The sequence below is a fragment of the Chelonia mydas genome, chromosome 18, assembly GCF_015237465.2.
Source record: "Chelonia mydas isolate rCheMyd1 chromosome 18, rCheMyd1.pri.v2, whole genome shotgun sequence".
NCBI classification, from domain to species: Eukaryota; Metazoa; Chordata; order Testudines; family Cheloniidae; genus Chelonia; species Chelonia mydas.
The window spans coordinates 11,088,145-11,113,862 of record NC_051258.2 but is presented as its reverse complement, the minus strand read 5'-3'; the positions used below and the strand labels follow the sequence as shown (position 1 = coordinate 11,113,862).

Here is a 25,718-nt window from a genome sequence, read left to right as displayed (position 1 = left end):
TCTGGTGCTCTGCCTTGTGTGGCTGTAAATGGGTGATTTCCAATTTTAATCAACCAGCAGTCCAGCGAGATGGAGTAGTGGGGACTCCTCCTTGTAAGCATTAAAAAGGGGGTGAATGGCAACAGTTTCTTCTTACAGAAGACAGAGGAATGAAAGCACACAACCCCCTAGTAGTGCAGCATCAGCAATGGGTATGAGCGTACATCCTGGAGGGGATTTGAACAGAGGCAAGACTGCTAATTAGGGACCTGTGTGCACTGTAGTTCTACTTAAAACATGCTCTGGTCTTGTAATGTAGATGAGACTAAACTGTGATTCCTAAATGTGCTGCAGCCTTGGACTCTTGCCAGACTGTAGCATGATTTGGGAACCTGGGTAAAACGCAGTTCAGTCGCATTCATGCGGCAAGACTGAACTGTACTTGAAACAGCTCAGGGCATTATCATGAACCCCAGCCCAGGAGGAATTCATGTGGATGAGAGACCCAAGCCCTGCAGACAAAGATGAGGGAGTGTCCACGCTCCAGTTCAAACCACTTTGTTCAGAACTATTGAAACATGGTTCTTGCTAGAAACGTGTTAGTTTGATGGCAACTGGGCTTACCCATGCTATAGAAAACCATCTACAGACTAGTGTGTGCACTGGCCAGGGGACAACTGTATTCGCATCTTACTAGCAAAAACCTGTGTTTAGTCTCGGTTCTGGGTAAAGCATTCTGAGCTGAAAAGTAACTAGGGCTTTATCCATTGGTGGCTGCAGGTGTAAGAATAATAATGCTGGGAGAGATCCCACTTTCCCTAGGCTCCTGTTAAGATCTCGGGCTGTCCCCTTAGACTTCCTTCTGGCAGGGCAGGAGGAATTTCATCTCTTTAACAGGAACTCAATAGTGTACATGATATTTTCAGTGCTGGGACTGAGGCTGATCAGAGAGAAGAGGTTCATTATATGGGGAGTCCCTGAGGTGCATGGAAAGCTGTTGGGGATGTGGTGATGAATTATTGATGCTCCCTTGAAAAGAACGGTTCTTGTTTTTCTTTAGAGCACGGAAAAGTCCAGAAGAACGTGAACATAAATCTGTATTTGGGCGCTGGAAGCCGAGCTGAAGCTGCTCATCGCTGGGCCAATGCTGCTGCATTCACTGTAACCCCTGGCTGGCAAGCGGAGCAAGGCAGGAGTGCACCAGCTGTAAAAAGCAAAGGCCCCAAGAAGAGGGATCCCAGCCTGATACAGACTAATCTCTCTTGCCCTTCTTCTCAGCCTTTCCGGGCTGCTACCAACCAGCTCTCCTCCTCCTGCTCCCAGCAGCAAAATAACCTCTACTGCAGGCTGCAGCGGGGCAGCTCTGGAAAGGTGGCGTGTGGTAATCCCCTGCCGCCTTCATCAGCTCCACCCCACGTGGATCTTCAGCGGAGACCTTTCCGCTTTGACACGGCTGGGCTAGCAGGGAGTGAGGAGAATGTGAGTGTCCACCTCCCGGAGAGGAGCCTGCAGTACAAGAAGAAACCAAAGGAGGGGTCTAGCCCCTGGGACCAGTCCTCTGTGCACTCCAGCTGCCATAACCTTCCAGAGGGAGGAAACCAGAGCAATGAGCAACAAGTGAAAAAGCAGCAACATGGACCTTTTGCTGCTTATGATGCAGACCATGGGAATCCTTTACTAGCCAGTACAGATTCCCTCTCCCCAGCTGTAGTGCCTGTAATCCCCTCTGCTGGGCTTGTCCCCCACCACAGCCCAATGGTATGTCTCTCTCCAGGGAGCTCCAGAGGAAGTGTGAACTCCTGTTGTCCTGGGCCTGCCCTCACCTTGGACGAACTGGGTCCCCGCAGCTTGGCCGAGTCCCTTCCTCGCTCTGTGGCCCTTCAGTCTGTCCTGCAGTCCTCCAAGACCTCTGCCAGCCTGCACTGCTCAATCCAGAGGCTTAAGCAAGAAGCTGCTTTAATGGGGATATGGAGTTCCCTCCCTTTGGAGTCCAGGTCTTCTCCACTAGCTTGCAGGTTGTGCTTTGCCCCCGAAGTCTCTACACCTGCTGTCCTGAGTGTGGGAGAGGACCTTGCTAGAGAACAGAGCAGTGCTAAGCAGGCTAGAATGAAATGGGGTCCCCCATTTGTTAGGGATTGGGGTCTTGGTTCAGTGACTGGTGACGTGGGGGATGCCGAACCTACCTCTCTCTGTCACAGGTGCAGAAATACTGAATTATATGCGCAAAGAACCAAAGTTTCAGGTGGAATCTGGCCAGAAACCCTCTGTGCCGGTGCCAGCTCGGTCTACCTGGTTGATACAGACGCAGGTAGTTCTTATGACTGGTCTCCCTACCTCAGGTATAAATCTCAGGTACAGCACACTCCACAAAAGAACAGCACGTTCAGCCATGTAAAAACTAATTTCCCTGAAAAGCCACTTAGAGTGGAAGAGTCACCCTGCTCCGTGCATTGGAGGAAGGCCCTTCCATCTGGCCCAGACCCAGATGGTTTGCAGCTGTCACTGGAGACACAAGAGGGTGGGGCGCCAATGAATGTCAGTGTAGCTGTGTATGGGACTCCAAGGGAAGTGCATCTGAGAGTCCAGTCTCCTTCTGGAGGTGCAGGGATCGGTCAAGTCCAGCAGCTCAATATGAGCTCCATAGACGTCGGCACCTCTGAGCCTCATGACAAAGACCAGGGAGAGTCAGCAGAGGCATGTGACATCATATCGTCTGCAGCCAGGAGAATAGCCATGGTGAATAACAGGCAGTCTGTGCCTAGTCCCAGCTACAGCCCTTTCAGGGTAACAGCCAGGCAAGGTCCTGGTGAATATTCTTTGGTTGCCGCTGCCGTGGATGATACAAATGCTACCAATGAGGGAGGAAGTGAAGAACGCTCCCAGGAGGCCTTCTGCATGGATCAGGGGCTCAACACAGACTGGGACCAATCTGAGAAGCTTCCTGCAGAAAGGAGCAACAGGGAACTGCAGAACTGTGAAGAAAGCAGCCAGGTGCAGGACAGAAGACTACCACGGGTGAGGACCCTGTCAGTGCACAGCATCCAGGTTCTCCTGTACCCTCCTGTGTTCGTCTCCACCTTTCACCAGCAGCAGCTGGAGGTGAAGAATGGAGGTGCTGAGGGAAAGGATGTGTGGGGATGAATCTCCATACGGGGCCATGGGAGAGCCCCCAGGAATAATTGCAGCCATCATTTCCCTTCCCTCAGGGGACGGACCAGTGGCCCATCTGGTCTTGTATCGTATCTCTGACATGGGTCTTAGAGTAAGTGTCACCATCTCCCTTTCCCTCTCTCTAGTGTCTTATTCTCAAAGATCACCTTTGCATTTTACGTTTCCTGGCTCAGGGGAAGGAAAGCACCATGATGGCTAACTCTGCTGCAGGCATGGCAATGGAGCACAGAGGGCCCAGTTCTCCCATTCTCTTTTGTGCTGAAATTAAAAGGAAGCACTTGCAAAGCAAGGTTCTACTCAGCATAGGATGAGCTGGGGCAGTCAGCTGGGACGGCCCTGCCTCATGGCTGAGCGTTAGTTTCCCAACCACAATGGCTGTGTGAGGTTGCACATCATGTGACCACAGCCTGATTCTTCCACCTGGGGGTTGTTAGTACTTGTGAGACCGGCACTTCTTGCAGCTAATACCAGTGCGTCACTGTCTGCTCTTACCTGTAGGATCCAGAGAACAATGTCTCGTGTTTGGAGATGAAGGAGAGAAGGTAAAAAGGGCTTCGGGTGAGGGGGTTGAGTGGGGAGTTGCCTTTGGAAATGTGTGGCCATGGAACATTGCCTGGGGCTTATGGTTCCAGGGAATGTGCCACAATATTACCTGGAACACGTAGAGTTGGGAGAGTAGTTAGCCCTTGGAGAATAAATGGCTGCAACATCCAGAACTGAGTATGCTTTTAAAAAAAAAAATTGGCACGTCTTTGGGCTTCCATCTTGGGTAGCTCCAGCAGTGGGCAGAAGGCAACCCTCGGTTTAATGTTCCCCTCTAGCAGTGCAGCTTCTTCAGCTGAACTCGTTGCATGGTCAGCAGAGAGCAATCAATGAGCTAAGGCCTTGAGAAGGGACTTGAACCCACAACCTTTGGGGTAAGAGGGGAGAGCGCCACTAACTTGGCAATACTTACGCCCATGTTTGGTGCAGGGCTGTGGCTGAGTACGTGGTCTGGAACCTGCTTTGGAGAGGCCTGGGATCACTTAGTCCCTGGGAATGAGAGGACTAGCTGAGGTGGAGATTGCTAGTCAGGTGGATGGAGTCCTGCTGATGTGTCTTGGCTGGATGTGACCCTCCTTGCTCATACTGGAGTTCAGTCCCTTGTTTCTGTTTCAGTTCTCAGCTGCTGGGCAATAGGCGACGACTAGCCAGGTGTTTCCAAGCCTGGAGCAGCCACACCCTCAAGAAGAGGACTGCAGCTAGGGAGCTCTACAGACAGCAGCAGCTTCGCAAGGGGCTTGGGGCCCTACAGTGGGCAGTGCAGCTGAGGAAGGTGCAGATGGAGATTGCCCAGCGGAGACACTCCCTGGCTGTGCTGGCCGCCAGCTTTCACAGGGTAAGGATGGGCAGGGGACAATAGAGGAAATGCTGTCACGCAGTAAGGAGGGCAGGAGAAGGGAGGGAGGTGGCAGGGGAATGGCTGCTCACACACATGATGAGGAAAGGGTGCACAATACTACATTCAGTGCAGAGTGGATTCGGAGCTGGGGGTTCTGATGCAGGCAGGTCTCGCCGTGTCGCTCCTCTTTCAGTGGAAGTCAGCTGTGGTGAAGCAAAACGAAAGCCTAACCTCCCAGCAGGAGCCAGCGTCTCTCACCAAAGAGTCGCCAGTGGGTCTTGTCGGACTGGGGAGAGGTCCAGCTGTCACAGCCCCAGTGTGGTGCCGGCTGACGGCAGGGTCCTCGCAGGAAGCTGCACGGCACAGTAGGTAAGCTGGGATTTTCTCATCAATGACTCTTTGTGTTGGATGGTTGCGGGGCTGGAGCTGGAGGCAGAGGAACTCTCTTTAGCAAGAAGACCTCAGATGAAGGAAGAGCTGATGGCACAATCCTTCCCACCTCTGTGGATACAAGAGATTTCCAGGGTGGGAATTTACACTTACAGCTACTGAGCACTGGAGGATCCTACCTCAGGCTCGTCCGTGCTAGCTGTGGTAAAATTTCTGTGCCTCTGATAGAGGGGACAAGAGGGAAACCCAGGGCCATTTCTTGGGTCCAGTTGCGATCCATACGTGTGGAGCAGGGGTTGGTGAGTCAGAATCAGACTTGTCATCAATCCCTGGCAGGGGAATGAACTGAGGAAAGGGAAAGACCTATTTGCTCAGGTTCTATGGTAGAAGAGCTGAATCCAGAAAGCTAGAAGCAGCCCTGGTGGAAAGGGAGGCCTTGATTGTAACCCCTCCCCCGGTCTGGGTCTGTGAGCTCCCTCTCTGGCAGGTTCTGTGTCTAAACGCAAGCTTGGGACTCTTTCAGGGTGGAGGCAAACCTGTGGATGCAGCTTCACTGCAGGCAGAGAGCAGATGAGCTCTGTCGGCGGGCACAGGCCATCAGGGACCTGAGGCGGCTGGCTGGTAAGCACTGGCTCCAGAGCATTCAAACAAATGCAGTTAAACAGTATGCTCCCAGGCTGGAAGGATGGTGGCATTTCAGGAGATTTCTCTGTTGATGTCTAATTACTGCCTTGTCTTTGCCCGTTCAGGACCTGATCCTGTGAAATGCTGGGCATTGACTCTGGTGGGAGAGGAGGCTGCTCAGCATCTCATAGGATTGGTCGCCTATTGTTCTGTTTCAACATCTCCTCTGTCATCTCCTCGGCGAGGTTAGCTTGTAGCGGATGCTCTGGCTACAGCAATGTGAGCTTCCTCCCAGCAGTTCCTGGCCATTCCCAGCAGGAGTCCTGCCGGTGGATGTTTGCGTTGATGGTGCTAAAATGTTCTAAGCTCTTCTCTTCAGATCTGATTTTTCTCTTCTTTTTTCTCTCTCTCTCTGGTCTTGTAACACAGCAGCTTTCAGACTGTGGCGCCTGCAGAAGGAGCTGCTGGACAAAGAGGAGGCCAGAGTGCAGGAAGCTCGTGCCTTGCTGGAGAAGAAGCAGCTACAGAACCTTTTCTGGGCATGGCGTTCACGGAGCTTGGAAACCGAGCAGATTTTGCCACTGCTGACTCAGATCCGGAGAGAGCTGGCCATCCGGTAAGCAAAATGGGACCCATCTTCCTTCTCTTGGGGATGTCGGATTCAGTCTAGAATGTGTTCTATTGTGAAAACCCAGGCAGGAGCCTGGCAATGAGAGATGCGACCCAGAATGACTCTTATCGAATTCTAGACAAAGCCCGTCCCACTCGCTTATTGCTCTAAATATTTGAGGATTAAGTCAATGCTCATGGGGAGGGTGTGAGGACATTGGCTAAAGACAGATCTAGCATGGACCAATACGGGGCGAGCTGCTTTGCATAACTCAGCCAAGGCACTTCAAACCTGAGCTCCGCTAGTCCAGTGACCAAATCTGAGACTGCCAACCATGCGGAATTGTTCCAACCAGCACAGCGAGTCTGTGATGCGGGCAAACGGGGACTAGGAGAGAAGAACCCAACTCCTTTTCCTTTCCTGGCCCAATCCAAGACTCGAACCCGGGTCTCCAGAAGTGAAAAAGGCTGGTATGGTAATAGCACTGGGGTCTCCCTTCACTCGATAGTGCCTCACCCTGTCCCTTTCTCACAGCACCGACATTAAAGACTAAATGTGTTGTGTGTATGAATTTAGTGTTGTAGGCCGAAGTCTACCACAACTTTCCAAGGGTTGGGGTGGAGTCTCCATCACTGGAAATTTTTAAATCAAGATTGGATACTTTTGTACATGATCTGCTCTAGTTCAAACAGGAATTAATTCAGGGCAGTCCTATGGCCTGTGTTATACAAGAGATCAGAGTAGATGATTGCAATGGTTCCGTCTGACTGAATCCTCTGTTTATCCACAGACCAGGTACTACACAGGCCGTACTGGTTCAAGCTTTCCCTGCACAACCCCACTCAGAGGCCTCACCATTGACCTGGGCAGAGCACAACTAGGGTTGAGAGGATACTTCCGTCTCTGTGGCTCATCCAGTTATTGACTTTTCTGTTGAGACTGTCAAAAAGGGGGCCAGTTGCTAGTTACAGTTTGGGTACAGTGGATTCCCATCCATTGGGAACTGGCCTGAAACCCCCAATTCATTTCATGTAGGCCACCCAATAGCCATCCAATGGTAAGATGTCTTGATCTGGACTCAGACCTTGGACCTAGAAGTGGAAGGTGCTTGGCATTCTCCCCAGACCCCTACATTACCCAAGCACTCCAGGAATAAGTTAAGGACAAGAGACGCCTGATTCACAAAAGTTCCATGGCAGAAATAACCAGAGAACCAGCTGTTGCCGCTTGATTTATTTTATTCTTTGGTCTCTTCAGGTGTTTCAGTGCCTGGAGGCAGTTTGTTGAGCGGAAGGCATTGTGCAGGCAGAACCTGGAGCATCACAGGGCCGCGTCCCTGAGGAAGTGCTTCCAGCAATGGGTCCTGATGCTGCAGCTCAGAGAAGTGGACAAGATGACAGCTGTGAACTTGTTTATCTTGAGGCAGAGGAGATGTTGTGGTGAGGCGTTGAGGGCCTATCTAATCATCTTAAGATCAGAAGATACTAATGTGCCTCTACATTTTCCCCTCCCCATGTGGCGCACTGGAGACTGGATGGAAGCTTATTGCAGGGCAGCATGAGACAAGTCTGCTACCCTCAAGATGAAATGTGATACTAACATGAAGTGCTGAGTCAGGAAGAGGGTTGTCCCCCTTGGCCAGATTAGTGTTGCTGCAGGAAGATTTGAGATCCTGTTGATAAGCCTAGAAGAAAGCCTGGCAATAATTTACTTTGAGATCTAGAAAGGAAGCTGTGCGGTGGGGGAGTCGGTGGCTGTCCCCTGTGTCAGGCTGAGTTTCTGAGCACTGAAGAGTCACTCCTGACAAATGGTTTTTCTCTCTCTCTCCTGTCTGTCTGTGACCTGTAAAGGACAACAAGCTAGCTCAGCTGCCAGTGGGCCTGCGGTGAAGGAGGATGAAGCTCAGCTATGCTTGGCTGTAAGGAGAAGCCACCTGTGGAAAAGAGGTGTCTCTTTAGATGACCTCTACCAGCGAATGAAGCTCCATAGGATATTTCTGCTGTGGAAGGCGAGGCTCCGTCAGCAACAGCGAGCTAAGTGAGTGTTAGAATCAAATGCTTAGGGAACACCTTGATTCTTGGGGTCCAGATTTCCTCTGGGTCTCTGAGTAAGAAATCACTTTGCCTTTCAAATTGTGTCTGCCGTAGAGTCTCTCTGTTGCTGACACAGATGAAATTACGTTCAAATAAATGAACTGAAGGGATCCGTCTAACCTATTGAAAGCCTATAAGGGGCTTATTGTGTCCCAGTGAGACCTTTTCCAGAGTGGGTCTGTGTATGTGCGCTATCAATGCCAACCAAAGACGGTGCCAGGAGGGGCTCTGGCTTGTAGTGCCAGGAGAGGGCACTCTCTAGGAGCGGGGGGAGGAATTGCTGCCGAAGGTGCCTTTGCGGTACTCCCCTGAAACGTGCCTGTGAGGTTTCCTTCTCGTCGATTCTGAATTTTAGAGATTATGCCACACACACCTGCGTCGTATATCTAGTACAATGGGGAAGATGTCTCCATTGCTGCCCACGGTACCAGGTACGTCACTGTGTGAAGGGCAAACATTGCAAAGGACAGTTTGTTGGCTCTTCAAGGACCATCACCAGGACCTGCTGCTGCAGTGAGTCTGGAAATGAAGGGGTGGACGCTGGTGCTAGAACCCATCACCCATCGATTCAGAAATCAGCACGGGACAGGCTTCCCCGCTTTGCCCCACCAGCGTGTCTCAGTGATCTAGAGAGTGGAGCAGTCTCCACGTTCCACTCAGTCCTTGGCCTCTCTGCTGAGACTGCCAGCGTAGGGGTTATTAGTGCGAGTTACCATGGTGGATTCCATCAGGTGGCTCCCTGGTCAGACCACACCCATGGTAACTCGTCACTGCTCACCTGGGCTGGGTTTAAATGGGTAACCTTGAGGTGAAAGACCCTTTAGCCAGCACCAGTCTGCTAAGCCATTGTGCAAACTTTTCCTTACCCTCTCCTCCTCCTTAGTTCCTTCTCTCAGGCTTCGGAGCAGCGCCGACTGCGGGACGCTCTGAGGCAGTGGCACCAGAAGACTCTTCAGCTGAATCCTCTGAACCACAATCTCAGGGCACCTCCTGAGGAGCCTCTTGCCTTGCTGGATTCTGAGGAGTCTTCTCTCTCTTCCGGCTTCCACAGCAGCGCTCTTGCTCCTCTTGTTTCCCATGGCTCGTTGGAAAAGGTGAGGGAGTCCTGCTGACAGTCCTCTCTGTGCTGCAGGGAAGTATTGATGCAAATATAAAAGCAGGGAAGTTCAGATCCAGCAGGGACCTTGGGGGTCTGTTTCAGGCTGATAATACTTTGAGGCAGTCCTGTCTAGTGGTGAAAGCAGTGCACTGGCAGTCTGGAGACCTAGATTATATTTCTGCTACTGACTAGCTGTGCAGCCTTGGGCAAGCCACTGGACCACTCTGTGCTTCACCTTCATCATGCCAACGTCACACTGACCTGGTGCCTTTCACCTGAGGATCCCAAAGTGCCCTGCCCAGATGGGTAAATATGATTGTCCTCATTCACAGATGGGGAAAGCGAGGCACAGAAGGGCTCAGTAGAGATGGGGTACTGCCTTACAGCACTGAAGTGCTGGGATTTGAATCTAAAGTTTCTGCTTCGACACAGTCCCCACACTAACAGGCTGATCTGCCTTGGCCTTAGACTTGAAGGCTCTGATGGCGGGGAATCCATGTGCTAAGTGTCCTCAGAGCCAGATACGGTCACGCCAGTCCCCTAAGTGAGGGGTTAGAGGGCAGGCACAAGGGAGCTGATGGTGGGTGGGTTCTGCTGTATACTCACTGCATGGCAGCTAGAAGGCACAGGGTACAGAGATCCCTGCCAGTTGCGGGAGGGGATACACGGACCTCTTTGCTTGGCTGCCATGGGAAACGGACTGCAGAGCTGCTGGGCTCTGTTCTACTTTCCACCATGCTGCCAGCCTCTGAGGAGCCATCAAGATGGGAGGCTTTGCTGTACTCGCCTGCTGACTGTGCAGAGTACTGGGGCAATCCATGGTCAGGGCAGGTAAGTAGCTAGTTAGAGGTCTATTTTCCACCAAAGGTGTGCCCACGTTCCTGTACACATAGTGGCCGATGAGTGTTTCCTGTGGCAGCAGAGGGATGGATGCATCTTGGATCTCCCCAAGCTCCGCTGCAAAGAGGAGTGAACGTAGAGGTTAGAGGTCATTAGCAGAGGGATCATTGCTCGGAGCACTAAACTCATAGCCATGTGCTTTCCTCTGACCAGGAGAGCAGCTTCTGTGACAGCAGTCAGAACAGCATCTCCTCCCTCATGGCCTCCGAGGACACCACACACCTCTCCCGGTCTGTCTGCTCTCTGCAGCAGCACTGCTGCCCAGTGGTTCCAGCTGAGCTGGTGGGAGAGCTCTGTTTGCAGGCCTCCTCTCCTCCACAGAGTCCCCGAGTCGGGTGAGTTGGATCCTGGAAAGAGATGGCTCTTCTGTATGGATAGACATGGCCTGGATGGCTGCCTTTCTCCTGACTCCCAGCCCAGTGCCCCTCCAGCTGCTCTCTCCTCACCTTGCTTGGCAAGAGAGATCAGCCTGGTGCTTGTGTCTTGCAGAGAGAATCCGTTTATGGGAGACCAGCTCCAAGCTTTGGCACTGTGGAGACCAGACAGCAGGATCGAGCCTCTCACCAGTTACTTCGCATGGGAAGAAATGCAGTTCCAAGGTGACGCTCTGCAGGTAATGAAGGATTTCTCCGTGCTGCTCAATTTACGGAAAAGTCTTTGGGTTTAATCACCTGCCAACCCCACCCCTCACCAGTCTGCTCTCAGTTGGGCAAAGAGGTTCCCATGACTGGCAGATCTCTGCACATCTCGTCCCCCTCCTCTTGCCAGCCTCAGTGGCAGATGAGCAGGGAGATTTTCCTGGTACTCAGAAATTGAAGGGGTACTTTGGAGGAGTTTGGCAGTGGTGAGTGCGGTCACAGCAGCATTGAGAGCAAGCAGGATGAATGGGGTCCAGTGTCTGTGCTGGACTTCAGACCCCTTTCTGGTTCGTTGCATTACAGGGTTACAGTTCTGGAGAGGAACTGGAGAGTCCCTGTGGCTCCCTCTGGCACCAAGCAGATCTACGACTCCTGCAGAGATATTTCTTGGTCTGGTCAACTCAGACTCAGCAGCATCTAAAGATCCAGCAGCATGGCAGGCTCGTTCTGCTGTCCCGGTATGGGCCCCAGAGCCAGTTTATACTTTTCTGACACTCTGTTGTAATTGTTTCCAGAGCATCTGTCGAAATGTCTATTGGGTGAAAATAGCAATAGTAATAATCCCTAGCTCTTCTTATCAATAGACCTCAAAGGACTTTACCAAGGAGGTCAGTATCATTAGCCTCATGTTATAGAGGGGGAAACTGAGGCACAGAGCTGCTGTGACCTGCCCAAGCTCACCCAGCAGGCCAGTGGCAGTTAAAGGAATGGAACCCAGGTCTCCTGAGTCTCAGCCCTGTGCTCTGTGCACTAGGCCAACTGGACCTTGAGCTCTGAATTGGACCTAGGATTTGCTTTTCCAGGGTTCCCTCCCCCACCTTATGTATTTCTTTTCCTTCATTTCCCCCTCTCCAGAACCCCTCATTTTAGTTTGGGCCGAGAACCTCCTCGTAGAGACTGGCAAGTCTGAACAGAGCAGTGGACCAGCTTGTCCGCTGTCTGCAAGTGCTGGGTGCTTCAGGAAGCAGGTGCAGGTCCCCTCCCGCACCACTGTTCTCGTTTGTGTAGGTGACCAATCCTTTTTGAGCTGCACTGAGCAAAGTGTCTCAGTTAGGAAACATTAGGGCCTAAATTAACCCCAAAACATGAAGGCTCAGATGATCAAGACTGCCTAGGGGATTTAGACACATGGTTTCCATTGAATGTATGGGATTTGTATGTCTAAATCCATAGGCAGTTTTAAACAAATGTCAGCTGAAAAGTCAAAGCCAACATTCCACCATTGTCAAGTACAATGCAGCATAGTCTCCTGGTTAGAGCAGAGAACTAGGAGTCCCGATTCCTGCGGTCACTTCCTGGCACTGCCACCAACTCACCTGTGACCTTGGGCAGGTCACTTAACCTCTGTTCCTCAGTCTGCCCACCTGTAATGTGGGAAGATATTAACGCCCACTCCCCAGGGTGTTGTGAAGCTTAATTAATGCTTGTAAAATACTGAGCTCTTGACTGGGAGGCACGGCACACATGCCAAGTGTGAGTACGTTGGGTATGAACTCTCCCCCCAGCAAAGTAATACCAAGTAACATTCCAGGTGTACTTTAGCTGGTTGCCGTTTAAAAACAAATCGGATGTAATTCGGGAAGTTAGTGAAATCTCCCACCAGTAGTGGGTATTTCATTAAATTTAACATACAAAAGTAAATCTCTTCGAGCTGCTCCTCCAGCCTCTCACGTGTCCTACATCCTCCCCCCAACCCCAGGGCGTTTCTTGGCTGGCACAAGTGGGTTGTGGAAGATAAGAATCGGAAAGCCATGGCATCCAGACAACATGGTCTCCATTGCTGCCAGGCTGCCTTTGACCTGTGGAAGCGGAGGCTAACTCAGAAAGTGGAAGCTGACAGGCGATTCAGGCATTGGATCCGCCAAAAGGCAGCAGATGCCCTGCGGTGCTGGCATACCTGCTGGCAGAGTGAGTTACGCCATGGCATAACAGGCCCTGAATGCTGTGTAGAAGGGGCTGAAGGGGAAGGATATTATGATATCAAACTGGTTGGGAGGAAATCCTGCTTGTAGTCCTAGTGTTGGGCTCTGCAGATCTCAGACGTAATGAACTGACTAGTGTGTATGCGCACCACTGCCCTCTGCTGGTTGCAACCAGAATTGCTTGGTTGTGTGTCACATGCCCTGTACTGCTTATAGCTAATGGAGATTCTCCTTTGGCTCAGGTAGTTTGGACCAGGAGGCTCTGAGTTCTACTCCTGCTGTCACTATAAAGTTCCAAGTGGCTGTGATGTGTAGAGACAACTTGGAAGTCCTGGGTGACCACAGTTTTGAACTGAACATAATGGATTGGATCTTGCTCCCATTGAAGTAATTGTCAAAACTTCCATTGGCTTCAGTGGGAGCAAGATACAGCCCTGTGCAGTCTGTAAGAATCCTGCATCCATAGTACCCTTCATCAGAGGATTTCCAAGTGATTTACAAACAGTAAGTTCCCATGATGCCCAGGGAGTTAGGGAAGGATCCTCTTTTATAGCAGGGGTAGCTGAGATGCAGAAGAGCGGCAAAGTGATTTGCCCAGTATAACGCAATGTGCTGGTGGCAGGAGATGAATCCTGACTCCTCATTCCCTTGTCAAACCACTAGACCACACTGCTAGGAATTTTTTTTCTAAAAGCCTGTCTAGCTGCTTGTGTGGAAGGAATGATTTCAAAGCCTGTACAAGTCTGTCTGTCAGAGTGTGGGGCGTGCGTCAGATCCGTTCTGTCTTTGTGCTGTTGCCTGCCCTTGGTGAGGTAGCTGCATCTCGTGGGCTGCTCTGGCCTGACTCCTGTGTTCCATTCCAGAGCAGTGCACCTTGAGGGACCTGCAGCTGCACTGGGCCCAGCACAGCTCGCAGGGGAGGAAGAGGACAGTCCTACAGGCCTGGCACTGCCAAGCTGTGAAGTGGAGAAGCGCTGCTTGCTGCTGGAAGCGTCTCCTCTTGCGCAGGTTTGTCTGCTCCCCCTGGGAGGCCTTTCCTGGGAGCAGAAATTTAATTTACTAGAGCTGGAACTGATCTGCGCGGGGTAGAGCCGGATGTGAAAGTTCAGGGGAATTTTGCATGAATGATGTTTCTGTAGAAATACTTCCCCCTCCTCCGCTCTTTTGCCCCTGCTTCGCTGCTGAAGCACTTGGTGTGGCATAGCTCTTTCAGGGTGCCTGTGACCCATAGCCTAGCACTCCCTGCTGGATGTTTCTCAGGAAGTCAGAGAGAAAGCACGCGCCTGACTGGACAAGGCATCCCGGGAGAAGTGACCCAGCTTGAGGGAGCGATTGTGAAGGCCTGCCCAGTTCTTATGTCTTAGACCATTTCCTCTCGGACTGGGAGAGCAAAGAGGAGGAGGATTATTCTGCCTCAGCAAGAGAATCTCTTCTGATCTCTGCCACAAAGGGTCAGTCCCATTGGAGCCTCTTTGAACAGCTCTCTCTAGGTTGTCTTCCTCCTTTGCGAGACTACATTGAATCAGTGAAGGCAATGGGGTCACACTGGGGATGAATCGGGCCCACTGTGCACACAAGGCGCTGGCAGCCTGGCACTCCAGTCTCGGTGCTGAAGGTGTCAGGGCACACACAGTAACAGCTAGGCCTTGCTAATGACTCATCTGCGCCCCCTCGATCGGCTGCCAGGAACCCCACTGCCTTTAGAAAGGTTAATTGGTTGCCTTCCAGCCATTTGGCTTCGGTTAATAAACCCCTAGTGGCCAGTACCAATTCAGGAGCCTCTGCTCTAGGCAATTGTATTTACTAAGCCAGGTGCAGCTCTCTGATGGCCGAAAGCAAGAGGCTTTTCCTTTTGAAGATCCTTTAACAGAAGGGAATTATTACTGGATCCTTGGGATCCCAGCCCAGCCAGCAAGAGGGGAGCCCAGGCAGCAGCGAGTGCCTGAGAAACAAAATCTCTCTGCAGGAGTCCGTCTAGCAGGGCAGGAAGGAAAGATCTGATCAGCCAAGAGGGAAGAGTCTGTTGAATGGGGCTGGAGAAGAAGATCCAAGAGTGTATTGGGAGTGGGGCTGGTAGAAAGAATCTGTGGAATAGGTGATTGTTCTGGTGGATCTGACTCTCCCACAGTTTGAATCCCTCCCCCTACCTGGTGTATTCAGAGTAGAGGTTTGTTGTTTTGAAGGCATCTCTGAGCTTGGCATGGGACAGTGTCAATGAGCCAGTGACTCAGGCAGAACCTCCAGGCCTTTCAGGCTGGCTGGAGCGGGAAGAGGCAGTCTTTGCTGAGAGGAAAGGAATCTTCAGAGTCCGTCAAGCCGCTGCTCTCCAAGCCCACAAGCAGGAGGAGGCTGCTGGCCTCTGGAGACATGCAGTACTGCAGAGGAGAGCTGACGGGCATCTCTACAGGCACAGACCCTGTGGGCCTTTCAGAGCTGGAAGCTGGTGCTCAGCAGGAGACGTGGGGCATACAGGCGGATCCGTCCTCTCGCTCTTCCTGGTACGAGCAGACCCTGCGGCAAAGGGAACAGGGGTCCTGGGAGATCCGGAAGGAAAAAGCAGAGGGCTGTGCAATGAAGTACTGGAATCTGTGGCTATTCCAGCACATGCTGTCCGTGTGCAGCAGAGCAGACTACATCAAGGTTGTGAGCAAGCAGTGAGGAGAGGAATGGGGAGAGCGGCACCATTATCAAACTACAGTGAAACCTGCCTTAAGCGATCACCCGAGGGCCTGTAAAATTGGTTACCTAATAGAGATGGGTCTTCAAGGCAAGATCCGACTGAACTGTCCCAGCAACACTGGAAGTGATGGCTGCAGGGTGGAGGTTGAGGTCCTTAGTGCAGGCTTCACTAACCCCGAAGGATGAATAAAATTAACTCGACATGCCTTGGGTACAGGGGAATTTTTGTTCTTCCACTTTGAGTGAAATCCTGGTCCCACTGAGGCCCATTGACTTCACTAGGGTCAGAATTTCACCCTATCAGGTTAAAAATCCTGTTTAAAAAGCAAGTGCTCCTCTCTTTTACTGTGTTACAAATAACTTGGTAGATTATTAAAACCTCTAATTTGCCATCCCCTATTTCTGCATTTCTCAGCGCAGGCAGCACAGATAAACGAGGCACGGTTGTCCCTCGTCACTTTCGCTTGCCAGCCCTCCTGCGCTAACTCACAGCTGCAGTGTGTGTGTTGCAAACACAACAAGAGAGATGGTTCTTTGTTTAAAAAGCAAGCCCCTCTTCCCCTTGGAGTTGCACAGTACCCACTGCACAGGAATACTTCTGATGGCCTGAGCTCTTGTGAAATCTCTTTTTTACAAAATCTAAATTTGGGGATGAATTGGACCTGACGGGTTGGCTTCCATTTCTGTTAGTGTGAAAAATCAGAATAAAGGATCCTGTGGAGAGAAGCAGTGTCCATAGAACACAAGGACATGAAACTATACACTGAACTATCACAAACGTCTCATCCTGACCCCTTTTACCTAGATTGTGGTTTAAACCCTAGGTAAAGCTGGTAGTCTGTCTCAGAGCCCCAAGCTAAAGGCCAGACCCTGAGATCCTCAGCCAGGACCAGCACGTTTTAAGCAGAACAACGAGGAGTTCTCCATATAAACGATTGGCACGATATAGCATCTATTTTGTACTTATCTTTCGTTGAAGTCAACAGGGATAAGGACTTGGGGCTTGTCTACGGGGCAAGTTACTGCACGGCAAGCCAGCGTGAGACTCTTCTGCAAACCAGCTGGCCACCCACTAATGCCCCATGTGGATCCTGCTACAGTGCACTGAAAGGCCAGCCCTGCTCTGGGACTGCAGGATTTGGCCCGAATAGATTTTTGGCCCGAATAGGATTTGTGAGGGGCCAAATTTCCATTAGAAAGCAGCAGAAACAAATATCCTGTGCCCACAAGCTCACCCTGACTGGTTTAGCAATTCAGTCCATGTAGCAACCGCCCCAGAAGGTATGTTTGAGAGAGATGCAATCTTTCCTCTGCCTGCAGCGCGTCTGTCTATCAATAATCTTTCCACTGAGCGCGTCTTTGATAAGGAAGCACTTCCCGATTTCCCACCTGGGCATGCTACAGGCTGAGCTGTGCCGCCTCCGGAGGGGGGCATTTTTCATGCTAGGATAACCCACTATAGATGCTCTTGATCTCCAGAGAGACCCGTCAAGTGGAGAATATTTACACCTCAATCCTACAGCGCAGGGAATGATTTGCATAATGGGAACTCTGGGGGAACGAGGAACAAAGGAGCAGGCCAGAAGCTGAAAACGCATGGGCTGGTGAAGCTGCAGCGGAAGGCTCTGATGTGTTTCGTGTCAGTATGTTACTGTTTGGCTACAAGGGGAAGTTATTCTGGAATAAGGTAGGGTGGGAATTGAAAGTGCTATAGCTATTCTGGAATAGGAGCATCCACACAGATCGCTACTGTGGAATAGCTCTTGTGCCCAGTTTCTCTGCGTAGACAAACCCGTAACTGAGCCGTATACTAAACAAAACAGAGATAAAACCACCTTTTTTCACTTCTAATCAACCAGTTCCAATCCAGCCCACGTGTGTAACGGCCAAGTATTGTGATAGCTCGTCGGTGTTCTATCTGAAATGAGTGTTGGGTGTTCTCACTCCAGTTCCCCATGGAGAGAGTCCCCCCCCACAGCTAATCCACCGCTGTGGCCTCCAGTTGATGACACTGGAAACAGTCTTTGGTAGAGAAGCCAGGACTGATAGACTCTAGAGGCTGATCACAGCCCTGACCTGAAAGAACCACTTCTTGGGGTTCAATGCAGTGGCAGGGCAGCGTGGTGGTAGCTTGTGTCCATGCAGGATCTGTTCTGTGGGCAAAGCAGGGTTTTAGTATCCAGGGCTCTTGCTCGGACACCTTTTGTGAGCATGATATTCACTCTGTAGGTGCCTTTGCATTAATACGGACCCCAAAGACTTATCATTAAAATGTGACAGAAGGAAATTGATGTTCCCCCAATCACAGGAAGTACAGGCAGGCAACCTTCTGGGAAAGGCTAAGTGAAGTGATTGGGACCATTCAGCAGAAAGTAGCTACAGTCCAGAAGTCTGGAGCTATTTGACCTCATCCTCCCAGTGCCTTTGCCCAGGAGTACTTGACAGCACAGCTGTGAAAGTGGGTGTATCCCCAATCTGAGCAATCTGATCTGGTAGCTTTTTGCACTTGCTTTGAGCAGTTGTAAATAACCCCATAGGATACCAGGTAGAGGAGACTCGGACTGGTGCCTGCTTGTCTCTGATGCAGAAATGTTACTTCAGGAACCCGTAATTGTGGATTCTTTTCCAGGGTCCTAGTTGCTTGGTTCCAGGTTACCAGGCGTGGAGCCATGCAGCATGAAGCCCTCACCCAGACTGCGCTCGCCAGACAGCAGCGTAGCCTCACACTGTGTTTTGCCCGCTGGAGGATGGAATTCTTGAGAGCTACGAAGTGGCAACAAGAAGAGAGAGAAAGCAAACAACAGAGACCTGCTTGGGCTAAATCCTTTCAGCGCTGGAGAGTGGCCACTAGGGGGCATCAAGCCCTGCACTTAGACTCCATGGCTGTGGTGAAACAGGTGAGCAGGTTCTGTCTGAGTAGGGCCCTACCAAATGCACAGTCCGTTTTGGTCCATTTCAGTCATAGGATTTTAAAAATTGTAAATTTCGTGATTTCGGCAATTTTAAATCTGAAATTTCACAGTGTTGTAACAGTAGGGATCCTGACCCAAAAAGGAGTTGGGGGCGGGGGTGTCGCAAGATTATTTTAGGATGGGTTGTGGTCCTGCTACCCTTACGTCTGTGCTGCTGTTGGTGGCCTTGCTGCCTTCAGAGCTGGGCAGCTGGAGAACCGTGGCTGCTGGCCGGGAGCCCAGCTCTGAAGGCAGAGCCATTGCCAGCAGCAGCGCGGAAGTAAGGATGGCAGGGTCTGGTATGGCCACCCTAACTTCTCCACTGCTGCCTGCACAGCTGGGCCCTCAGTCAGCAGCCGCCGCGCTCCATCACCCAGTTCTGAAGGCAGCAGTGCAGAAGTAAGGGTGGCACGGTCTGGTATTGCTACCCTTATTTCTGCGCTGCTGCTGGCGGGGCACTGCCTTCAGAGCCGGGCGCCCGGCCAACCGCTGCCACTCTCCAGCCGCCCAGCTCTGAAAGCATTGCAGAAAGAAGGGTGGCAATACCGTGACCCCCCCCCCCCAAAATAACCTTGCGACCCCCCCACCCCCCCACAACTCCCTTTTGGGTCGGGACCCCCAATTTGAGAAAGGCTGGTCTCCCCCATGAAATCTGGATAGTATAGGGTAAAAGCACACAAAAGACCAGATTTCACAGTCCGTGACGGGTTTTTCATGGCCGTGAATTTGGTAGAGCCCTATATATGAGACAACTCCCTGTTCTCTGAAGAAGAGCCCCGCTGGGTGACTTGGCTCAGAGACTGGCGATGGGGCTTGTCTCAAAGCTTAGATACACGGGCTCTGATGGTGTGACTGGCTACGTGACGGACTGTGACTCTGCTTTTCAAGCTATAGACCTGCTGCTTCCCTGCTGAAACGCAGCAACCAGCTGGTGCACAACACACAAGCCAAAAGGACTAGAACAAATCCTCTGCTCCTAAGAAAGGTGCCGCGGGACAATTTCTACCCCACAGAGCAGACCGGACCTTGGTTATTACAGTCCTTTCTGACAGGCCTACAGCCAGCAAACTGCACGAGACTCCATTTATTTTTCAGGATTTAGTCAGCCCTGCTGGGATCTGAACCATGGTGTGTCACACCTGGGCTCAGCTTGTGTGACTGCCGTGTGTGTGAGGGGAGGGGTTCCCCCCTCCTTACTTTTGTGTTAGGTCTTGATGGCTGCCTTGTAAATTCTATCCTCAGGCCTGCAACTACTGGACGAAAGCTGCTGCCTTGTCCCAGAGCTCCCGGCAGCGGGGCACCCTCATAGGAGCCAGGAAGTGCAGGAAAATGCCCCTGTCTTGGTCAATCAGTAAGAATCAAATCCGCTTCCTCCTGTCTGGGGGCTGTACAGGGAACAGCAGGGCGTTGTTGGAGCATGGGGGTGTCTGTCTAGAAGGGAGCCATCTACTCAAGCTCTTCTGTAAATGATTAATTGAATAGGATGGTGGCTGTGGTCTGTTTTGGGGGCTTTTGGAGCTAAAGGGAGAACAGAACCTGCCGGCTCTTTACCTTGCCACGGTGGCATGCCCTCTATGATTGCTGTGTCTCCTTCCACAGAACCGAGACGATGCAGAAAAAGGGATCTTGGACCAAGCACAGCGACTTACCATAGGCTCCTTCCCAGCGCCTTCTGTCGCTGGCTGGTGATCTACAGAAACCAAAGCAGGACACAGAGGCTGCCAGTCCATCAGCTTCTGGAGAGGCCTGGTGTGGTGGGCTGGGCACCTGGACATGCCTGGCCCCAGGAGGGTGGCACCGAGCTGGTACCAGATGAGCAGTATAGAAAACGGCTCGGGTAAGCACAGGGTCTGAACACGGTCAGCACCAAGGGATCTGGAGAAGGAATCGCTGGTAACTGTGTTGTCACCTTCAGGTTGTTTCCTTCAGTAAGCGTCGGATCATGAAGATGGACGTATCTGACCGAGCAAGACCTTGAAATCCCCGTTCTTCTTCTTCCTTCCCAATGGGGGCCCTGACCATAGGGCCTGGCTGTTTAAATGGAAGGACCATTTCTTAGGTCTCATTTATGTGCATGTGCCTAGCTTCCATACTTCTGCTGGGGGGCAGTCAGCATGAGGAATCGCCATGAACAATTTATTGTGCTCTGGGGGCTCTGAAGCAGGGAAGGGGACGGGGGCAGTGGACTGGTGATGGTCACTGGTTCGAATCTGGAGCAGGTGGGCAGTGACCGAAAGCTGTGGCACATACAAAAGTAAGATGGGGGTGTCAGTCCAGGCCTGATAGGAGGTCAGCGTTGAGGCACATTGGCAGGGCAGCATGGGGGAAACTCGTACCTATTGCGTGGATAAACAGAGGCCTTAACCCTGCAGCGTTGTTAACTGAACCCCCCTATCTGCACTAAATGTGCTAACCAGATAAGCCGGGATGAGCCTTGTGTCATTGTTAGAGGAGGGGGCAGTGAGTCCCAGCTTGTCCCCCCTCCTCCCACTGCCCCCTTTCCGGCTAACGGAGAGCACACAACAGATGCGCCGCGAGTCTCCAGTCACTAGATGTAAGGAGCTGAGTGCGGGTTAGAGGTAAGAACTGCCGGCGTCACTTGATCCTGGCCTTGGAGTGGCGTCAGGTCCTCCGGGAAGCAGTCAGGCCGGCTGTGTCTGTGCCGAGGGAGAACATCAGCTGGGGTGAGTGCAGCCATCAGTACGAGCACGTTCCTTTTCCTTCTCTGCCTCCAGGATGAAGTACCTGAGACGATGGCAATGCAATGTGCTGCTCCGCCAGTTCCGGGCCGGCAGGAGGATGCGCTCGCTAGAGAGCGGGTGGCTGCGGTGGAAGGACACCAGCAGGACGGCACTGATCGTGCGGGCGCTGGTGAGTGAATGTCTGGGCCCATCCACGAGGGGAATGCTCCTGCAGTGTCTGTCCTCTCAAAGCCCCACCCTCCCGGGAGGTGAGTGGATAGTCCCCATCCCCGCGTCACAGCTGGGGAAGCTGAGGCCCAGGGAGGATTAAGTGGCTTGCACCTAAGGTCACACAGCAAATTCCTGGCAGGGGTGGCGTGAGAACCCAGGAGTCCTGCCTTGTGCCGCTGACAAGCTACTAACCCACACTCCTCCTTACTCAGTGTCTTCCCTCCTCCCTTTACCTCTGCAGTCCCCATATTCTGTCCTCCTCCTCCTTGGACAAGTGACTATTTGGGACCTGTTCTGAGCCCCACCTGAGGGTCCCAGTAACAGGTGTGCTCCTTCAGCTGGCCTCTGGCCCCTGGCTGACTGCTCCTAGAGTGCTGCTGGTGTGCAGGCTGCTTTGCCAGTGGGTAAGAAGAGGGGCCCCTGCCCCAGAGAACTTGCAGTCTAAACAGCCTGAACGCTGGCTGAGGAGGGGGAAGGAGATGCATGGCCCAAACCAAGTGACTGAGCAGTTTTCCACAGGAGCCTGGTTAGCGTTCAGCTTAGTTGTGAGCTCAGTAGAAGGGATGTGGTATGAGTGATGAGGGGAGGCTGGCCAGCTTTTTAGGAGGAGGTGGCTCAGCTGCTCTGCAGCAGCATTTCCAGGTCATGGGGGCCTTCTGGAGGACCTAGAGAGATTTGGCCAAAGGCAGTTATTGTGTGAAGCAGAGAAGAGGTTGCACAGAACGGGGCTGGAAGGGGCAGGGACCTGGAAGCCGAAGAGGCAGACTGTGTTGGGCAGAGGGAGCTAACCTCTGTGTGCCGCCTTTTCTCCTCGCAGATTGGGCAGAGGCTGCTGGAATGGGGCTGGAGGATCTGGAGGAGGCGCTACCTGCAAAGCCAGGTGGCCCAGAGTTTCCTGGAGGGTGAAGACCGGAGCCTGCTTGCCAGGGTAGGAGCTTACTGCTCGTCCGCTTGATCTCCCAGTTAGTAGCTGAAGCTTCGGTTCTGTGGACTACAAATTATTTGTATTATGGGAGCACCTAGAGGCCCCAACCAAGTTCGTGCCCCATCGTGCTGGGCACATCACAAACGCCTAGTGAGAGACACCTCCTGCCCCAAAGAGCTTATAGCCTAAAAAGGCTTGGTAGAAGGTGGGCAGAACGGCAAGGAAGAGGAGGGAGCAGAGAGGGCACTGAAGGGAATGGCGGTTTTGGGGTATTTCCATTCTGTGTGTTCCTTATTGGAAAAGAGGAAAGCAGATTGAGGCCTGTTGGTGCACAGGGTTAATGAAGCCTTAGTAATCTGAGACTCTGCTATTCAATCTGGCCGAGGGGTTGCTGTTGTCTAGGGAGGTGTGTGGATTAGCATGTTCCACGTGTGACAACGCCATTGGTAGATGCCCTGCGCTCTCTGTTACTAGGAGGCTGTTTCCAAACTACACGGACTCAGTTTTATGCTGTTCTAACTAGCAGGGCAAGTAAAGCTGGTTGGGAGATGCTGCTGACCCAGCCCAGAGCCCACGGCGCTTGCCTGGGCCAGGGGAAGTTCTTTCCCCCTGGATCACTCCTGCAGTCGGCTGGGTGCAGGAAGGAGAGTAAGCTGCAGGATAAACTGTTTGTGGAAATCTCACTGCAGGCCCCTTCTCGCTGTATCGCAGGGAAAGTGGAGGAATGTCAGGGTCATGTACAAACAGGCTGTGTCTAACGCTGACCTGTGAGCAGCAGATTGGCTGGCTCTGCTGCTGTGACTTGATCGTTCTGCCTTGGGAGCAGATTCTGTGCTCTAGCCAGTCTCCCTGAGTGCTAGGTCTCTGAGCCAAGCCCCAGGGCTAGGGGTGGCAGGGAGGCATCCAGACAAATGCTCTTTGGCCCTATCGTAAAAGAAGGGGATCCCAGTCACATCCTGCTGCATGAGCCCAGGCCACGCCGAGCCCGTTGTTAGAAGTCGGAGGCCCAAGCCTAACGCAGTGTGTAGAGGTGGCAGGGCCCACTAGGCCATGCAGTCTCACCCAGGGCATCCAGGTGGAGCACTATAAACCAGGACCTCTAGTCCACCTCTGTCGTCGTCAAGATGAAGGTGGCTGGGGCTGCATTGCAGAATGCTGGGGGCCACCCAGCTCTGACCTGGGTCTGACTTCTCCCTTTTTCCATTTCAGGCCTTTGGAAGGTGGCACCAGCTCACGGTGGCCCGTCTGGAGGGCAGAGGACTCTGCTGAGCTTCTGGAGGGACTGGCCAGAGCTCACCTCGTTGGCCCAGCTGAGAACATGGCTGGGTATTGAAAGGAAGGGGTGTGTGTGTGTGTGTGTGTGTGTGTGTGTCTCCTTTGAACACTTATCAAGAATGCGGGCCAGTGGTGCTTTCTCAGAACGATCCCCGCCGGGCAGCTGCCATGGGTACCAGCTTCTGGCAGAGCCAGTCCCTGCTCTGCTAGGGCCGCATCGGCCTGCCAGGCAAGAGCCCAGGAACTCCTCGGAACAGAGTGTATCCAGCCCCGGGCTCAATTTCAAAGCACAGGACACCCTGTCTCCTCCCTGGCCTGCGGCGGGGGCGTATTCGCTTGAGTTAGCTGGGCACTCTCCTTGCCCACTGGCCTTGCCTATGTTGGTGCAGGGCAGGACCAATGGACTGCTGGGGGCACGCAGCTTGTCTGTTGCAGGCTGCCGGCTGTGCTGAACGTGAGTTCTGATTAAAGGTCGGTCTGCCACGCACTCTTTCCTTTGAATCAGGGGTTCAGCTGTGACCCTGTATCACAAACGGCTCCACCCTGGCCAAGGCTATGCCAGGATCCAGTTCTCTGATCTGGGGGGGAAGAAATCAAACTCTGCTCCTGCCTAGGAGTTCCCTTTCTGCTTGTGGATATGAGCCTTCCAACTCATCCAGCCCCCGCTTCCGCTTAGCGTCAGATACTTGGCTAGGGGCAGCCCAAGCTGGCTTGAACAGGGGCTTTATTTTTAGATCTGCCTCTTCCCACTGGGGATTCTTGTGCAGCCCTCAGCTCCTGCATGTGTTCCCGTCCATCAGCTCCTCATTAAGCCCTTCGGTGGGTGGCCAACCTCTGACCCTCTGCCTCCCGCAGGGTCCTTTTTCTGCTGAATGGGTCTGTGATGAAGAAACCTGCTGGGAACAGCTGAGCATCAAAAAGCTTTGCTGAGGCCAGGTGGGCACGTCTGCCCCCAATCATTGCTGCCCCTGCCCCTCATTAGATCCTGCAGTGATTGATCTATCAAGGGTGATTACAGGGCATCAGCCATTCCCCACGAGGCTAAAATTAGAGGGACAGAAGGATGCAGAAACTACTTCTGCCCAGTGCTCATGGCAAAAAGCATTCACCCAGCTGGGCAGGGATTTTGAAATCCCTCCAGAAGCTGCCCTGAGCTTGCTTGTCTTTGATGGCAGTAGGTCATCGGCCCAAGCTTTGCAACCCTGGTTTGTCCAACGTTTGGTGTCGCTGAAGCAGGCAACTGACTCTTGCTGCTCCCTTAGGTGCTTGTTTCAGACACATCCCCCTGCGTGATGGGGCCTTGAACTGTCAGTGCCGTGTTCTGGTGAAGGCATCTTTCTCCTCCCCCACACCCCCAATGCACTGTGGCATAGGGGACATGACACATCAACTCTGCAGCGTGGTTTGAGGTTTGGCCAAAAGTCTCATTTAGCTTCATGGCCCCCCCCCCGCCCCCCAGTAGTAATGCTGGGGACAAGCACTTGTACAGAATGGGCCTTTCCCACTGCCTAGCTAGGCCCTGGGGGGACTGAATCCTTGACCGCATGAGCTGCTAAGTTTAAATACAACTGCTGCTGCCTGAGGGCTGTTTATTTTTTGAGCTAGTGCTGTGCTCAAGCCTCCCCCTAGCTGCAAGTGTACAGCAGTTTGAGACAAAGTCCCTGCTTGTGGTGCTCAGGGACCCACGGCTGGCCCCCCTGCCAGCATCAGCTGTGTTCAAGGATGTGCATGCAGCACATCAGAATGACTCTGCCAGGCTGGACTCCCACTCCGGCTTGGAGAGACAGTTACAACATGGTTTGGCCTGATCTTGCAGCACAGAAGACAACACTGCACAACCGAGGAACATGATCAGACTGGTACAGAATGGTACAATAGATGGTACAGTCCCAGCAGCGTTGCAAAAGTGAACCATGTTTTAACTCTGTGAGACTTAGAGTGTTTACCCAGGTACCTCTACAGTGCAGGGATTAGGAATAGTTCATCCTGGCCTGAGCTGTCGGGAAAAGGAAAAAGCTCACACACCAACCGTGCATCATGTTGTGACACTTTTAAGGTTTCCCCTGAATTACTATAAAGCATGAGTATCCACTGCCGGAGGGTAAAATCCCCAGCTCTGTTGGCCAGACTGTAGCAGGCTCAACCAGCTCTGTAGCCCAGCCCCAGTGG

At 52.4% G+C, this 25,718-nt stretch overlaps 1 protein-coding gene across 14 annotated transcripts in view; it reads left to right on the top strand.

Moving 5' to 3' along the window:
• The window catches only part of C18H1orf167 (chromosome 18 C1orf167 homolog), a 31,019-nt gene extending 6,985 nt beyond the window's left edge, over nt 1-24,034 (top strand). For 3 of the 14 annotated variants that reach the window (XM_037881367.2, XM_043531883.1, XM_043531887.1), the window contains 20 exons: nt 1,040-2,994; nt 3,649-3,692; nt 4,309-4,528; nt 4,725-4,900; nt 5,445-5,542; nt 5,978-6,161; nt 7,413-7,594; nt 8,006-8,192; nt 9,132-9,342; nt 10,401-10,582; nt 10,737-10,860; nt 11,189-11,343; nt 12,585-12,793; nt 13,671-13,815; nt 18,116-18,383; nt 19,680-19,788; nt 20,037-20,274; nt 21,173-21,308; nt 22,167-22,277; nt 23,484-24,034. In XM_037881367.2, coding sequence (XP_037737295.1) covers nt 1,040-2,994; nt 3,649-3,692; nt 4,309-4,528; nt 4,725-4,900; nt 5,445-5,542; nt 5,978-6,161; nt 7,413-7,594; nt 8,006-8,192; nt 9,132-9,342; nt 10,401-10,582; nt 10,737-10,860; nt 11,189-11,343; nt 12,585-12,793; nt 13,671-13,815; nt 18,116-18,383; nt 19,680-19,788; nt 20,037-20,274; nt 21,173-21,308; nt 22,167-22,277; nt 23,484-23,543 — 4,994 coding nt within the window. In that variant the 3' untranslated portion in view covers nt 23,544-24,034. Of the gene's footprint in view, nt 1-1,039; nt 2,995-3,648; nt 3,693-4,308; nt 4,529-4,724; nt 4,901-5,444; nt 5,543-5,974; nt 6,162-7,412; nt 7,595-8,005; nt 8,193-9,131; nt 9,343-10,400; nt 10,583-10,736; nt 10,861-11,188; nt 11,344-12,584; nt 12,794-13,049; nt 13,312-13,670; nt 13,816-16,965; nt 17,174-18,115; nt 18,384-19,679; nt 19,789-20,036; nt 20,275-21,172; nt 21,388-22,166; nt 22,278-23,483 lie in introns of those variants that run through there. The other 11 variants (XM_037881366.2, XM_043531882.1, XM_043531885.1 and 8 more) reach the window with 9 other exon arrangements.
• The last annotated feature ends 1,684 nt before the right edge of the window (nt 24,035-25,718 follow it).